The 17910-nt window shown below is 47.5% G+C and overlaps 1 protein-coding gene across 4 annotated transcripts in view; it reads left to right on the plus strand.

Moving 5' to 3' along the window:
• The window catches only part of Vwa3b (von Willebrand factor A domain containing 3B), a 188234-nt gene that overhangs the window by 41522 nt on the left and 128802 nt on the right, over nt 1-17910 (plus strand). For all 4 annotated transcript variants that reach the window (XM_076832898.1, XM_076832894.1, XM_076832895.1 and 1 more), the window contains one exon: nt 15078-15203. In XM_076832898.1, coding sequence (XP_076689013.1) covers nt 15078-15203 — 126 coding nt within the window. The remainder of the gene's footprint in view (nt 1-15077; nt 15204-17910) is intronic.

The following is a 17910-nucleotide window of genomic DNA, read 5'->3' on the forward strand; positions in this document are numbered from 1 at the left end:
TCCGGTGTGTTCTTGTCATGGTCAAGAGCATATGCACAGGAGCCAAGGCCAGCCCTGCAGCCCCACTTAAGACTCACATTACACCCATTATCCAGAGCAAATCTCATGCCCAAGTTCAGCATCACTGGAGTGGGGAGGTCTGTCTACTGCCCTCACACGCTGATAGGCAGGAAAGTGAAAATTGGGTGCACGATCATACAAACTATTACAGTGTTTTGTTCCTTTGGGATTCTGGTTTTGGCCTAGAAAGCAGCATTTGATAGAAAGTGAATCAACTTTGGAATCAGACCTGGCTTCCAATCCGAGTTGTGTCGCTAATTGTGAGCATGAAGGCAGGTTACCTCACGTTGCTAAGCTATGTTTCCTCCATTTTATAAAAATAGGAATGATATAATGTCACCAGAAGAGTTCCCAGAGAGGGGGACCTCAACTCAGGACAAGTGAGGTCCTCAGTGCACCTGATGGAAAAGAATTTCAGCATGTGCCAGTCAGAGACACAGGCACTTTATTTGGGAAAGCAGATATACATTGGAGGGAGAAGATGGGCCATTGCAGAGGGAGAGACGGCAATCCATTGGTCTGGGGTATTAGCATTCATACAGGGACAGTAGCTAGGGGCTGGATTAGAGGAGGAGTCAGAGTGCAGCCGGTTTTTCCTGTGCTTGAGCACTACGTACACTATGTTACTTTTTGAGGGCAAGGGCAAGGGCCAAGGACAGGGCAAAGACATGGGTTATGGTTATGGGCTGCTTTGCTCATAGTTGCATTTCAAAACTTATAGGCATTTCTTGCATTCATGGGGCTTCTCTTTTGAAATTCAGTATTTCTTTTTCTGTATCCCCAAATTTCTCTCTCAATAAAGTCTATGGCAATGGTTGTTGGGAGAATCTAAAAAATACAACGCCCATCAAGACGTTCAGCCTCCAGTGGACATTCCATGAATAGCAGCTTTCTTTTTCCTTCCTGCAATCCCAAACAGGCTTTTATCATAGACATTGGTTCTTGAAAGTGAAATAATCCTAAAGGGTAAGGTAGCCTTGACCATGACCATGACACTAGCTGGTTTATCTGCATACATTAATATGGGTGGAAATTAGAATTGGAAACCAGGAAGTGAATATGGGAGTACTAAACTGTGTCCTGATAGGAAATGGGTCATCGTTGATACTTGGGGTTGACCGCTGGGGGCTTTGAAAGAAATCAGGAGCATTTGTCTTACTTAATGTAAATAGGATTCTATTGGAGGGACCTTTTTGGATGGCTTCACCTACTTCTCTGTTGTAAGACTCAGATCAGCAAGTGGCTCAAATGCTACAAGGATATTTATAAATTGGACATGCTGATTTTCAATTTCATGTAGGGATGGATTGTCCTGGATTCGTCTGGGCTTGTTGCTGCTTTGGAAGGAACTTTAACAGCTGGTGCTATCCCAGGGCGGCATTCCTAATCCCCTGGGCAGCTGCTGGGGTGGCTGTGGGAGGCCTGTGGGCCCAGAGCAGGGGTCTGTTTAGTGGTGTGGGGACTCTTTCTCAGAAAGAAAAATAGCTTCAGATCTCTTGGGTTTGGAGAAGCCTTCATCTTTTTTTTTTTTTTTTAAATTGTTCTTTTTAGATATACATGACAATAGAGTGTATTTTGACACATTATACACACGGAGTATATCTTATTCTAACTAGGATTTCATTCCTGTGGTTGTACATGATGTGGAGTTTCACAGGTTGTGTATTCATATATGCACACTGGAAAGTTCTGTCAATTCTTTCTACTGACTTTCCCATCCTCCCACCTTTCCCTTCATTCCCCTTTGTCTAATGCTCTGAACTTCTATTCTTCCCAACTCCCACCCCATGATTGTGGGTTAGCATCTGTGTATAAAGAGAGAACATTCAGACTTTGTTGTGTGTGTGTGTGTGTGGTGGGGGGCGGGGATTGGCTTATTTCACTTAACATGATAGTTTCCACTTCCATCCCTTTACTGGCAAATGCCATTATTTTATTCTTTATGGCTGAGAAATATTCCATTGTGTATATACACCACGTTTTCTTTATCCATTCATCTGTTGAAGGGTACTGAGATAGGTTCCCTAGCTTGGCTATTGTGAGTTGAGCAGCTATAAACATTGATGTGGCTGTGTCACTGCAGTATGCTGATTTTAAGTCCTTTGGGTATAGACCGCGGAGTGGGATAGCTGGGTCAAATGGTGGTTCCATTCCAGGTTTTCTGAGGAATCTCCATACTGCTTCCCAGAGTGGTTGCACCAATTTGCAGTCCCACCAGCAGTCCCACTCGGGAGCAGGCTTCATCTTTTATTTTGGTTCTCTCTTCCTGTTTTAGCTTCAAAAAATGTAATTAAACTGAAATAGTACAGATATATAAAATTATATTAGACTAAAAATTTTCCCTGTCATCAAGTAAAAGTAAAATGATCTTGGCATTAATGTAGCTCCTCAGGCGTGGGGTGTCTCATGATGTCAGCCTCTTTGTGCTTGAAAATCTAAGGAGCCAAATGGTGGTGAACGCCTGTAATCCCAGTGGCTCAGGAAGCTGAGGCAGGAGGATCACAATTTTGAGATCAGCCTCAGCAATTTAGCAAGGCCCTAAACAACTTAATGAGACCCTGTCTCAAAATAAAAAAAATTAAAAAGTCCCAGGGATGTGGCTCAGGGCTCCCACTTCAAGCCAGAGCATCCTACCCTTGTGGTGGGGGTGGAGGAGGCAAATTGCAAACAGCTGGGGCATAATTTCAACTCACATGGTTTCATGGATACCACCCAAAGTACCAATATGCTGATTTGTACTCAGGACACTTTTGTGGTTCCAGTAGGCCAGGGTGGGCACCAAGGAAGCCCTTCCATTTCCAGCCTCATCCTCACCCATGGCAGACATCACTAATCAATCCACCCTCTCACCCCACCATGGCAGCCATCACTAATCAATCAATCCACATGGCTCTCCCCACTGAGCCTGCTTTAGCCCCTCTGGGCACAGCACTTGCTGGGCTAAGCATCTTTAATCTCCAGTCCCTGTTTATAGGATTCTCTGTGCTCATCACTGGATTTTGCTTAGGAGACAAGGGAAAAAGACTTTGCAATGAATAAACTAAAAGGAGTATTAGGTAATAGCAAAACACAATGTTTCTTTCTGAGTGTATTTTTTGTAACTAGGACTCTTGGCAAAATGACATTAGAAAAGCTGCTTAGCTCTACCAGCATTAAGTCCAAAAATGTTGTAGCTATAAAATATAAAAATTTGGTTGGTTCTACCTTTGGAAACTACCCTTTTTGTGTGTGTTGGTGGAGAAAAATGTTTGAACTAAGACTAACTATTTTAAAACGAAATTTTATTTACTTGGGCATATGTCAGGTTGCTACGCTTAAAGAGAAAAAATAAACGAGTCCTGTTCTTGGCAGACTCTCGTGATCTTGAATTAGACATCTGGAGTCTAGTGGCCCATCGCTCCGGCTTGGCTTGGCTTCTTCGTTTCTAATCTCCAATTTAATTTAGAAGCCTTGGCTGGTGCCAGTTTATAGCTGTTTATACTGACAGCAGGAGGTTCTCAGACGACTCCTTCCTGCTTCCTAGAATTCAGCTTATGCGATGGATGGAGCCAGAGCAGCGGCATTTCCAAAATTGCTGCCACCTTGTAGTTTAGGAGGTGGAGGGACCCAAGTCCCCTGAAGCCTTGCTCCTCTGACAGTCGGGTGCCTTGCGAGTCTCATCAACTGCGACTAGTTAACAGATGTTTATTAAACACCTTCTGGGGGCTTTAGATTCCCACTAGGGGGTGAGGAAGAGGAGATTCAAAAGGAATTAAAGATAAGCTTCCCAACTAGGGGACCCAGGACTCTGAGTGTCCCTTTGCAATTTTGACTTGCTCCTTCTCATGTGACTCCAAGGCCCTGTCACTTAAGAACAGCCTGGCTGCGCCCCCCTCCTCTTCCCCTAGTTCACACCTTCATCTGAGGTAGGTGAAGACCAGTTTCCCAGTTAGAGAGTACGTGCCTCAGGGCAGGGCCCCTGTATTCCTGCCCCAACTTGGGCTCAGGTTCTAATTCCTTGCTCAAGTCTAGGCTGCCAGCTGCAGTGCAGACTGCTCTGATTATGTTTGAATAAACTTGCTATGATTACAGAGTGAGAGATTCCACTCACATTTGTTATTTAAAAGTCAAGGGTAAAATAAATAAATTAATTAAAAAGTCAAGGGCATTGCTGGGCTCTGGGGATATGATGATAAACAAAGGAGGCCTCTTAAGGAGCCTATGTTCTAGGACAGCTATTTGGAAGTATTGACCAGGCATCAGGGATGTATCATGGTTACAAAAATGGATAAACATGGTTCTGTCATCAAGAAAGTCATGGTTTAAAAAGAAAAAAGAAAAGAAATTCATGGTTTGATAAGAGAATATCTTAGTTTTCCATTGCTATAATTTAATACCAGAGGCTGGGTGATTTATTAAGAAGAAAGGTTTATTTAGCTCACAGCTATGGAAGTTGAAAGTCAAAATCATATAGTTGTGGCTCTGGTGAGGTCCCCTTTGACTGTGTCAGATCATGGCAGATGGCATCATGGCAGGCATGTATGTGAGAAGGAGGGATCATAGAGAGGGGGGAAGCCAGAGAGACTGGAGAGAGACCAGTCTCGCTCTTCTGTAATAACCCTTGCATGAGAACTCACTGGGGGCCCACAGGGCGGCACCCTCAGAGACCTCCCACTAGGCCCCCTCCTCTTAAAGGGCCCAGCACCTCGCCCACGGCCACGTTGAGGACCAAGCTACCAACACATTAACCCCAGGGGACAAACCACATCCAAACCTTAGTAGAGATGAACGTGCAGACAGCAGAAGCCCCGCTGTGGAGAGCTCTCAGGGCTGACCCCAGCAGGCCTGTCCCGGGGGTCACTGCCCATGACCGTTTCAGGGAAACTGAAAAGGGCCAGCACACAGGGGATGGGTCTGCCGACATAGAGCTTGCATCCTGATGACGCCTGAGGATACAGGATGGGGTTCCAGTGTGAAAGGAAGGCAGGGGCTTTGGAGGCCCACAGACCTGAGTTCGAATCCTGACCCTACAGATGGGCAGCTTCCAGCAAGTTCCTTGATTTTTCTGACCTCAGTGTGCTTGTGTGTGAAGCGGGGCGACTCACACCTTTGTTGTGAGCCGATGAAGTGATGTGTTTAAAACGCCCAGCAATAGTCAGGGTGAAGCAGGTTCATGCCACATTTCAGTTTCCCCTTCTATGTCCTCTCTTCATGCATCAGCAGGATGTAACCATTATAAGATCCATCTAAAATAATAACACTCTTTTTTTTTTCCAATCCTAGAGATGGAACCCAGGGGCCTTTAGCCACCGAGCCACATCCCCAGCCCTTTTTTGATTTCAATTCTTGATTTTGAGACAGAGTCTCACCAAGTTGCTTAGGGTCTTGTTAAGTTGCCGAGGCTGGCATTTAGCTCTCCATCCTCCTGCCTCAGCCTCCAGAGCCGCTGGGAGGACAGGTATGCGCCACTGTGCCCAGCTAGCACTTGGAAAGCACAGGCGGTGGGCGGCCTGCGGTGGGTGTCTAGAATCTGTAGTGGCAGGGCATCCCCAACACTCTGCAGGGGAAACAGCTGACTTCTTTGGCAATCACTCCTATGGGGCAGAAATAGGGGCATCAGTGTTTGAGAATATTGTTCCTGGAAATCACCCAACTTTTTTTGTCTTTCAAGGAATGTTTTGGATAGTAAGAATTTGCTTACAGGCAGGTCCACCTGTTAGACTAAAACTCTGAAATTTTGTGGCACAGGAATCACTGGGTTGCTTTTGTAGTTCTGTTTCCTGCATCCCCACCCTGAGCGTCAGTCTGGGCCGGGGTCCAGGACTCTGCATTGACAAGCATTGCCAACGTCAGTTCTGGGCACCACGCTTGGGGGAAACTACAGGCGCATACCTGTCATCCGAGGGGCTCGGGAGGCTGAGGCAGGAGGATCGAGAGCTCAAAGCCAGACTCAGCAACTTAAACAAGAGCTACCAAAGAACTGGGACAGCGTCCTGATCACTCCGGATATCTGGTGCTGGAATATAATAAGCATTGATGGAGTTTTGTCAGAGTGAGTGGATGATGTCTTTCCAGGTGGACAGTCCCCCCGAAGAGGGGGTATGATACAGCGATCAGCTTCCTGGTTTCTGAGTCAGTCTCCTGGTGTGGAGAAAATGATCCAGAACTTGCTTGCTCCTGAGTGACCCGTGGGGAACAGCCCCGACTGTGTCAGTGAGACCCAGTGCCCAGTTCCCTGAAATTCACCGTGTCACTTACTCCCTGTGTTGGTATCTTATAAATGGCATCACCTATTCTAAACAGACTTATTCAACTACATTCAATCCAGGGACATTTTCCCCCCTTGCATTTATTCTTTAGACATCATTTTCTGTTCCTTTGCCTGGATCTTTATCAGCTGCCTGACCCGCAGTTCCTGAGGGTCTGGGCTTGGGTCTCTCACTGAGTAGAAGCTTTCTGACCATGGGGATGGTTTTTCAGGTCTACAAAGTGACTTACACTGCATTACTTTTGCATGTTTTTTGGGGGTCAGGTGCCAGAGATTGAACTCAGGGGCACCCAACCACCGAGCCACATCCCCAGCCCTATTTTGTATTTTATTTACAGACAGGGTCTCACTGAATTGCTTAGCGCCTTGCTTTTGCTGAGGCTGGCTTTGAACTCCTAATCCTCCTGCCTCAGCCTCCGGAGCCGCTGGGATCACAGGCATGCGCCACCGCACCTGGCTTCTTCTTGCATTTTATAGTGTTCCACTTAGAGAGAGAGGACCCAGGAGACGGTACCACATTCACAGATTAGATTATGGTGTAAGTGGCTCATCCTTTGTATTTGAAATTGCTTCTGAGATAACATAAGGACCCTTGTGAAACACATACTCAGTGACCCAAGAAAACATTAGACACTTGTCCAGATGGCGAGAGGACTCTATATTTGCTTTAAATTAATTAACAGTTAATTTTCGTTGGGTGGGACTGTGTACAGTTCCTTGGTGGTTGGGGCCTGGGGCTGGATCAACCCAGCAGGTGTTCAATTGCCTCTCACCAACAGAACATCTGAACATACAATCTAACACAAATAACTGGGATTTTTTTTTTCCATTTTAACAAAAGCTACTGATTTCATCGTCTTTCACCTTTTTATGGAGGTGATATATCCCCTTTGTCTGATCTAATTATCATTTTTGGTCTCTGGGAATTTTTAATAGCCTGCAATTTATTATCTTTTAAAAAAACATGTTGTATGGCTTTCTGAAAATAGGAACATGTGATACCTTTTTCCTGAAAAAAATACTGCCTTTTTGTGGTTGTATTGGGGCGGCTGTGTGGGGGTTCAGGGTCAGGCAGACTGCAAACTCTGGAGCCAGCTGGGCCAGGCCCTCACCTAAGAGTCCCACAAAATCCAGCCCACAGTGGGACCTGGGAATGACCCGGGGTTCAAGAGTTGCCAAGGGTGCTTTTGTTTGTGATTTTTTCTTTGTTCCCTTTGGTTGTACATGACAGTAGAGTGCATTTTGACATATCATAAATACAGGCAGTGGAACTTCTCATTCTTATGGTTGTACATGATGTGGAGTTTCACTGGTTGTGTATCCATATATGAACACAGGAAAGTTCTGTCTGATTCTACTGTCTTTCCTATCTATTCCCATCCCCCTCCCTTCCCTTCATTCCCCTTTGTCTAATCCAATGAACCCCCACACCCCCATAGTGTGTTAGCATCCACATATCAGAGAGATCATTTAGTCTTTTCTTTTTGGGGGATTGGCTTATTTTATTTAACAGGATAGTTTCCAGTTCCACCCATTTACCAGCAAATGCCATAATTTCATTCTTCTTTAAGGCTCAGTAACATTCCATTGTGTGTATGTACCACATTTTCTTTATCCATTCATCTGTTGAAGAGCTGCTAGGTTGGTTCCATGGCTTAGCTATTGTGAATCGAGCAGCTATAAACATTGATTGCAATATAGATTCCGGCTGCAGCAAAATAACCGGGGGGTGATGAACAACTTGTGCAGATTGATACGGCAGGAGTGGAAGCCGTTTATTGTAGGACAACAGAGGTATTTATACATTCCACATAGCTTATCTTAATTAACATAAAATAGATACAGCAGTCAACCAATAAGGAATCTCCACACTTAATGGCTCGCTGGAGTTACTTCACAAACCACTCCCTCTGGCAAAATGCCAGGCGCCATCCAGACTTGTTTACAGACCGAGTCTGTGGCATTTTGTATCCTCCCCTTCTGCTTGTAGGAGATTATTTATGGTGTTTGTGTAAAAACCACTATGGTCCTTATTTAAATTAAACAAAAGGGGGAAATGTTAGAGTCTGTAAACAAGTCTGGAATGATAGTGTTTCAAGTACTTCAGGGCAGTCTCGCCTCACTGTGGGATGGGGACCTAACAGGAATGTCACCATGAGTGCCTGGAACACCTGGGTCATAGCCCTATGAGCAAAGAACCTGCACCTGTCACATACCCCTTGGGAGAGTTCTTGCAGTAATGGGGCTGCCAATGACGAGGGGGGGGGGCAAGGCCACCAGAGAAGAAACAGTAGCTGCTCAGTTGCTGTTTCCTCGTCGTAAGTGCACATGGAAACAAGGAAGGAGAGGACTTCTGACCTAAAGCCCTGGGTCCTGTGGAGGGTGTGAAGGCAAAGTCTTTGTCGCTGTGCTTGAAACGTGTGCAATCCAGAGAGTGAAGTGCAGACAGCACCCCAAGAGCTCATGCTACTGCGGAAGGAGAAGCTGGGCCCATGGCTGAGCAGCGGGCTGCGGCCCGAGCAGCGGCCTGTCGTGTTTGTGGGGAATCGGCTTAAATGAGACTGGAGTCAGGGTCCTGCGTATAACAGTGTCACCGTCCCTGGTGCATGCTTCTTTGCACTCTTTGGAATTGAGGCTGGAGTGACAACCAGCCAGGGGTTTCATGTACCCACAGCCTAATTCATATGAGGCCTGGGAGTGTCCTGGCGGCAGGAGGATGGAGCACAGGGTTGTGGCTGGTGCCCTGGGGAGCGGGAGGCTGACCACAGCTTCCTGGGGCTTCTAGGCAAAGCTTGATGGTGGCACAGTCCTGGGATAAGCAGTGGAGGGCTGAGTCCTCTGAGGGGAGGACATGAGCCCTGGACTGGGAGGAGAGCGCTGCAAGCAGGTTTCTGAGGGCAGAGTGTTGGGAGGGGGACGCCCTGGGTGACCTTGGCCCCTGGACTCACCTCCAGCACCATCAGTGCCCACCCAACATGTAGAAGTTGCTCAACCTATCTTTGCTAAGTGAACCTGTTTATCTATGGATGGTGACAACTCTTTTATCTGAGAGGTGAGACGTGAATGTGACAGAGAGGTAGTGTTTGGGAGCAGGTGACTGCAAACTGTCCCCTTTGCTACATCCAAACTTAATTTGTCCTGGGCCTCATTTCACTTGTCAAGTTAGCCATCTGGGCAAATCCCTATCAGATGCCAAAGAACAACAGCAGCTTCATGTGAGGAGGATCCCCAGCGATGTCAGCACTGTAACATGAGCCACTGTCACCCCTTGGCATATGGGGAGGTCCGAGGTGGGGGCCTTGGGGGCTCTTTGGCTGCAGGCTCTCGGGCACCTCTGTAGGCTGCGTGTTCTGCTGCGGCGTAAGGCACCTCTGTGGAAGGGACAGAGGGCTTCGTGTCATTTCCCACCCTCTCTGGGTGAACCTGGAGAATTTCAAGCTCACAGAGCCCTCTGGTGCAGACTTCCTGTGCCTCACCCCCATCCTCTTCCATTTCCGGTGGCTTCCTCTCCCTCGGCTGCAGCTCCCTGAGAAGTCTCTTAGCAGACCCCTGATAAAAAATGGCAGCACTTCCTCCCTGCCCCGGGAGGGAGCACCTTCAAATCCAACCTACCCTTTGTACGTTATGCTTTTAAAATGCCTCTGGGGTTTTCAACAACAGCTCGGTTTAAAGCAAACCTCATTAAATGAGCAGCTTTGGTTTGGTCTGCTTTTTGATCGCCTGCGAGCTCAGCTGTCAACTGCAGGCACCAGTCCTGGGGAGGGATGTCCTGGCTCCTGCCTGCACCGGGAGCTGGTCCCCTGCTCCTGAGACGCGCTTTCCTGTTCCTGGATAATCAAGAGCCAACTGCATTTCCTTGGAAATGCGTCCTTTGATGCCGACCTGTGGTGCACTCGCTTTTAAGAAGTTGTCCATGAATCTAGAGGACAGCCTTGTCTCATTTGAAACTTTTAAAGAGAATCCTGCTACTCAACACCTCCAGGCACAGGCGGGCGGCTGGACCTCACTCTTGGCCTTCCGGGTGCACAGAAGCCCGGAGGGCTTAAGGTTCGCATTTGGCAGCTGTGAGAGCTATTTTGGGAGTTCCAACTCTGGGCTCACACACATAACATTTCACTTCTTGGGCCGTGGCTGTCTGTGAGCAGGGCTGGCCATCCATCTCTGTCAGGACTTGTCCCTTGCTTCTTCATGAACAGAGCTATTAATACCCTCTCATCTGATCTAACTTTGGGAGGGCCTGAGCCCCAACATGCCTTTGCTCCTGCCCTGTCCTTATTGGCTACATTTTGAAAGTCAGAAACATCCACCCTGGTGTGCCACAGTCCATCTTGGTGGCTTGGGGTTAGTCCTTGGGTTCTAGTGCCCCCTAGACCCAATGCTGTCTGTGGTTCTAAGCTGTCAGGCATCCGTGAGCTATTATGGAGATCGGCTTGGTCAGAGGGGTCTCAACTACTGAAATCTTGAATTCTTTTTAAATTTTTTTTTATTTGTTCTAATTAGTATACATGACAGTGGAATGTATTTTGACACATCATACATGAATGGAGTATAATTTCTCATTCATCCGGTTGTACATGATGTAGAGTTACACAGATCATGTAATCATATATGCACATAGGGTAACAATGTCCCATTCATTCTACTAGACTTCCTACCCCCATACCCCCTCCCCTCCCTCCACTCCTCTCTGTTTAGACCAAAATACCACTATCTCCCTCCCCCTCATTATGAATTAGCATCTGCATAATAGAGAACACCTTGGCCTTTGGTTCTTTGGGATTGGCTTATTTTGCTTACCATAATAGTCTCCAGTTTCATCCATTTCCTGGCAAATGCCATAATTTCATTCTTCTTTAAGGCTGAGTAATATTCCACTGTGTATATATAACACAATTTCTTTATTCCTTCATCTGTTAAAGAGCACCTAGGTTGGTTCCATAGCTTAGCTATTATGAATTTTTGAGCAGCTATAAACACTGATGTGGCTGTGTCCCTGTAGTATGCTGATTTTAAGTCCTTGGGGGGTATGCCAAGCTGTGGAATAGCTGGGTCAAATGGTGGTTCCATTCCAGGTTTTCTGAGGAATCTCCACACTGTTTTCCATAGTCGTTGCACTAATTTGCAGTCCCACAGCAATGTATGAGTGTGCCTTTTCCCTCACATCCTCACCAGCATTTATTGTTGCTTGTACTCTTGATAATTGTGCAGGGCCCCTTTCTGAATATCCATCCTGTTTCCAGGGCAACCTTAAGGGCAGCAAGGTTGGTGATGTCACACCCACATGGGTTTCACTCCCTGTTCTGCCCCTTGTTTTTGCTGTGACCTTGGACCATTTCCTCCAGTTTGCTTGGCCATACAATGGGTGCAAGTAGGTTTTGCCTGCAGAGCTGTGGTGAGAGAAATGAAAAACTGTTTAGAAGGACCCGAGCCCAGGCACAGACCAGGTACCCCAGCAAGGACCGTTCATCCCTGAAGAGTTTGGACCCAGCTCTTGGCTTTAATGATGATATCACCGGCGGGCTCTGAGCCAACGAGAATTCTGTGGAACGGAAGGGTTTTGTTTTGTGCTTTAATAAACATTTTACTGGAATGGAGTTTTTAAAACCAGAGAACACATCTGCTGAGTTCTTTTCTGCAAGATCATATTTATTAGAAGCAAATCCCAGAGTAGGGACTCCCATAACCCCTCGATGCTAAGTAGTGCTCAGCTGGTGGCTGGACCGAGAACGTCACTGAAAATGGTGGGGGCCCACCCTGGTTGCCTCCGGGGGTCTCCTTGGTTCTCCTGCACACAGCAGGCTCCGGCCAAGGGGTGCAGGAGCTTGGCTTGGTGAGGGCAAGAATAGCAATGTGACTGCCCCTCAGTGATTATCCTTCCTTTTTGCCTTACTTGAAAGAAATTTTACTAGGAATCAAACAGATACTTCTCAACCAAAGAAATACAATCAGTCAACAAATATAGGGAAAAAGTGTTCAATGTATCTAGCAAATAAAAAAATGCAAATTAAAACTACACTGAGATTTCATCTCACTCCCTTTAGAATATTATCAAGAATACAAATAACAGTAAATGTTGGTGAGGATGTGGGGAAAAGGCACACTCATACACTGCTGGTGCCACTAAGGAAAGCAGTGTGGAGATTCCTCAGAAAACTTGGACTGGAACCACCATTTGACCCAGTTATGTCACTCCTTAGCATGTACCCCAAAGCCTTAAAATCAGCATTCTACAGTCATGCATCTGCATCAGTGTTTATAGCAGCTCAATTCACAACAGCTAAGCTATGGAACCAACCTAGGTGCCCTTCAACAGACGAGTGGATAAAGACAATGTGCTATCTACACACAATGGAATATTACTCAGTCACAAAGAAAAATGGAATAATGGCATTTGCTGGTAAATGGATGGAACTGGAGGGTATATCATGCTAAGTGAAATAAGCCAATCCCCCAGAACCAAAGGCAGAATGTTCTCTCTGATATGTGGAAGCTAATGCAAAATACAGAGGAGGATAATAAAGACTAGAAGACAAATCCAAGGAGTAAACAAATGGGAATGAAGGGAAGGGATGGGGAATGAAGGGGAGATGGGATGGGGAAGTCAGTGGAATGACCCCGACATAACTTTCCTGTGTACATAGATGAACACACCGCGGTGAATCTCACCATCTTATACATCCACAAGACACTCATTTAAAAAAAATTACAAATAGCAGAAAGACCAGTGGAGGAAAGCGACAGAGATGGGAGGAAATGAGGGGAAGGGGAAGTTCTGGGGACTCAATCAGAGCAAATTATGTTTCATGCTTTTCTAATTACGTCATAGTAAATTCCATGGTCAGGTAAATTAAAAAGAGCCAGTAAAAATGTTAAAAAAGAAAAAAAGAAAGAAAGAAACTCTAGACGGGTTTTGACTGACAGTGGGACGTGAAGGGCTCCTTCCGCCCTCTCACAGGGGCAAGGGCACAGCCAGCAGAGAGGGGGCAGCGCTGTTTGGCCCACGACGTGGCTGTGCGGGCACCGTCAGCTCCAGTCGCTGAGGCCCAGGCCACTGGTGCAGCCCCACAGGCCTCAGGGGAGGCGGCAGGGCACCCACCCAGATCCGCCCCCATCCTTAGGTTTGCCCAGTTTTGTGGGGCGCTGCAGTGGGTCCGCCACGAAGCTGCTCCCCACCCCAACCCCCTCCCCCCCGGGTCCCTTGCAGCCAGAGGGGCCCTGGGAGAGGCGCTGGTGCTGATGCAGTGAAGCTCTTGCTGGGCCCAGGGGAAGGACGCCCAAGAGGCCTGACTCCATCAGGGGTGTGGTCGTGGGCCCTTTTGCCTCTGGACCCCAAGATGGACCTGCGCTTGACATCCTGAGGCCACCTTGAATCCCAAGGAGACTCTGAGGACGGGGGATGAGCTGGGATGGTGGAGCAGCATGGTAGAAAGACCGTGGATTTAAATTTTTTTTTTTAATTTTAATTTTGAGATAATTGTACATTCATATTCAATTATAAAAAGTAAAGAGAGAGAGAAAAATGATAGGGATACCCGAGTATCCTTGTCCCTGCTCACCCTTAATAACATCTTGCAAAAGTTGAGACCATCATCAGACCGGTGTCTTGACTTTGATGCAATTCAGATCCCTCATGGTGCACTTTAATTTTAATTTTTTTGATACTGAATATTGAATCTAGGGGGGTTAACCACTGAGTCACATCCCCAGCCCTTTTCATTTCTTATTTTGAGACAGGGTCTTGCTGAATTGCTTAGGGCCTCACTAAGTTGCTGAGGCTGGCCTCAAACTTGGCGATCCTCCTGCCTCAGCCTTCCAAGTTGCTGGAATTACAGGCATGAGCCACCACACCCGGCTTTTATGTTGCACCTTTATTGTCACACCCATCTGTCCCCAGCCTCTGTGCTCTCTCAATCTCTGGAAACCACTGATCTGTTAGTCTGGACCTTGAGAAAGGCAGAACCTCATCCCAGCCCCATGTGCAATGAACTGGGATTGACTCATTGAGAGATACAGATTCTAGATTAAGCTACTTCATTAAAAAACAAGTGTTATAGTGAAAACTAACCCGTTAGTCGGACAGCAGAAGTCCAAAAAAGGAGGTCAAAGGCTCACCATGATGTTAGAGTACAGGGAAAACTAGTGAAGCTGGTTTCAAAGAAGCAGAAAATCTCAGTCAGGTCTGGAAAGCATCAGAGACCACTGCGTCCTTCCTCCTGAATCTCCCTCCCTCACAAGGGTGACCCTGGCTTTTATGAGGTGCTTGGCTTTGTTTTTTCAGTGCTGGGGATTGAACCCAGGAATGCTTTACCCCTGAGCTACATCCCCCTTTTTCTTTTCTGTTTTGAAACAGAGTCTCAACCAAGTTTCTTAGGGTCTTGCTAAGTTGCTGGGTCTGGCCTCAAACTTGCAATCCTCCGGTCTCAGCCTCTACATTTCTGGGATTATAGGCGTGCATCACCACACCTGGCTTGTGAGGTGCTGTGGACTGATTTTATGCTTTCCATAATGTATCTTAAAATATTTGGCTGCTACAAATACTTAGCTTACAACAATTTATTGCATCCTAAAGTCTGTGTCCGTGCCTTCTGGAGGTGACAGCACTTCCTTGGGGATTTCAGTTTTGATTCTCAGAGAGAGCTTAGTGGCAACATGGGATTGGATGTTCAGGAATGTTCTAGAAACTTGGTTGGACCATGCCAGGCCTGCTAGGACCACAGGAGAGCTCCCAGGCCTGTCTCAGGTGCCGCTCACGCTGTGTTTCCCTTTCTAGGGGCTGGAGTCAGAGAAGACGTGTTTCTCATTTGGAAGGAGATGGAGGAGGCCTTCAGAACCCTGGCCCAGGTCCAGAGGCTGCTGGTCGATCTCCCCAAGTCCAGCACGGCCCTGACAGACCGCGGTGGGTGCCATTTATGTCACTAGTGTGATGGCGTTGTAAATGGTAGCAGGTGGGGCTGGGGGTTGTTTCCATGCTCCTAATGAGGAGAGTCCCTTGCTCAGCTTTGAGAAGCTGCTGGAGAGACAGCGTGTGCAGTGTGTGTGTGTGTGTGTGTGTGTGTGTGTGTGTTTAAAAAAGAACCAGAGCTGTTCAGCAGTTAAAGCCGTAACAACAGATGTTCCTGGAACTGATGCCAGGTGTGTACTGTCACAGGCCTCAGGGTAGAACTGGGCTCGATCTGCAGTGTGGACAAGTCGGGGTTCACAGCCACAGAGCAGGGTGGGGGGTGTTCACTGGATGGAGAATGACTAGGGGGAAGCCTCGGGGGTAAGCAGATTGCTCTAACAGGATTCTTGCTGAAGCAAGCCTTGGTGATCAGACATCCCCCAGGGATGGGCAGGAGGAGGCTGCGAGAGATCAAGGGTGGGGGATTCTGGTCAAGCTCCAGCTGGGCAAACCTGCGGTGGCATCTGCCTGTCATCCCAGTGACTCAGGAGGCTGAGGCAGGAGGATTGCGAATTCAAAGCCAGCCTCAGCAACTTAGCAAGCAGTGAAGCCATCATCGGGTTCTCCTCCGTCCTCAAGGTACCTCCAAGAGCACATGCCTCTTGGCAGAGTCTCCTCTAGACCAAGCTTGAGTTGGGGCTCCTCTGCATCCTCTTTTCAATGAGGCCTCAACCTCTGGACTCTGTGCTCATATTTGCATAGCTGGACTTTTTGTTGTTGTTGTTTTTTTGTTTTGGGTACTGGGGAGTGAACCCAGGGGTGCTGAACCACTGAGCCACATCCCCAGCTCTTTTTTTTTTTTTTTTTTGTATTTTATTTAGAGACAGGGTCTCACTGAGTTGCTTAACACCTTGCCATTGAGGAGGCTGGCTTCCAACTAGGCATCCTCCGCCTTAGCCTCCTGAGCCTCTGGGCATGTGCCACTGCACCAGTTTGCAGTGCGATTGCTATGCCAGGACCACCCCTTTGGGGATTCCAAAGGAGGAACCTGGGCAGGCTTGTTTAGGGGAGCAAATGACCCACTTGTAGGGTCACTGCACCCGAGAACCCAGACAGTGAGTCCCCTGTCATTTGGACTACGGAAAATGAAGCAGACTCACGTGAACATCTCTGCCAGGCAGCGAGGATGGCGACTCCGCTGCTAAGGTGCTTGCATGGGGAGCTTTATGGACTGAATGGTGCCCGGTCCCATCTGTGTTGACGCCCCAGATCCAACTCGACTATTCTGGGAGGCCGTGAAGGCTCAAGGTGATCACAAGGCTGAGGCCCTAATCTGATAGCATTGGCATCTTCATAGGAAGAGGGACAGCCACCAGAGAGCTGTCTCCCTCCACAGGCACACAGGTTAAGGGATATACGGGGACATGGCTGGAAAGTCAGTCAGGAAGAACAGATTCAACAGAAAGCAAGCTCACAGTGCTTTCATCATGAACTTTCAGCTCCCCAAATTGTGAGAAGGCAGATTCTCATCGCCTAAGCCACCCACGGAAGCCCGCTTGACTGTTGGAGGGAGTATTTAATTTCAGTGTAGTCAGGCCTAAGGGTTAACAGAAGGGTTTAGCTGCTACTTCTCAGGGATACAGGAGAGCTCTGGAGCTCTGGAATTGGACAATGACCTACAATTGTCCTTTTGTTTCAATCTAAAATGTACACCCCCCTCCAAAAAAAAAAACCAAAGCCCAGAATAGCTCCAAGCAGATGTTTTCATGAACTTCTTTGAAGGTACTATTTTAATTTTAATCGGAAGATCTCATCAGGACAGGTCCTCTGTTGGACAGTCACCAAGCTTTTGTGACCTCAGTTTGGCCCTGGTGGCTGCAGGCAGGGAGTCTGTCCCTCTTCTGTTCCCGCCCACAGCTCAATGTCACTGAGGCAATGTCTCACTTAGTCCATGACCCTGCTCTGATCCTGGGTCAAGAGCTATAGGAAAGAAATAGAAAGAAAAAGGCTTAGAGCTCACACAGACTCATCAATAGTGTTCCTTCTCACCAGTCTGAAAACTTGGCATAAGGTATGGGGCCGTGGGTAGATCATGCTGGAGAGTCTTGCCTCAGTGACGGGGAAGGATCAGCCTTCCCCTGAGTAGCATGCTGGACCCTCCCAAGAAAGCACTCAAGCAAAGCGTAAAGAAGAAGTTGTTTCGAGGTGACATAACTGCAGCTCACAACAGAGTTCAAGATTGACAGGACCATCTGGGACCCAGCAAGGCAGAGTTCACAATTGGCATTCAAGCCAAGGTTACTAGGCATAAAAAAAAAAAGCAGGAAAATGTGGCCTTTAATAAGGAGAAAAATCAACCAATTGAAACTGAGAGGTGGGACAGGTGGCATCTGACTCAGACCCTCCGGTGATCTCTCCTGACAGACACACCACGCAGAGCAGATGTTCATGCACCAAACAACCTACATAGGAATGAAAGAACTCAGGTACGAGCCCAGAGGGCCTGAGTTGGGTGCCACAAAACAAGAAGATGTGTTGAAGAGGGCGGGGAGGAAAGAGTTGCTGCGTCCCCCACTCCCAACTCCAAACAGTCCAATGTAAAGAGACGCCTCCCACTTTGAGGATGGAAGAGAAGTGAGTCAGGCTTGAGACCAGAAACGCAGAGCCAGGCCCACCAGGGTAAAATCCAGTGCTGGGCGGAGCCCCATACCCCTTACCCCCA

Source organism: Callospermophilus lateralis, chromosome 14 (genome assembly GCF_048772815.1).
Source record: "Callospermophilus lateralis isolate mCalLat2 chromosome 14, mCalLat2.hap1, whole genome shotgun sequence".
Taxonomy (NCBI): domain Eukaryota; kingdom Metazoa; phylum Chordata; class Mammalia; order Rodentia; family Sciuridae; genus Callospermophilus; species Callospermophilus lateralis.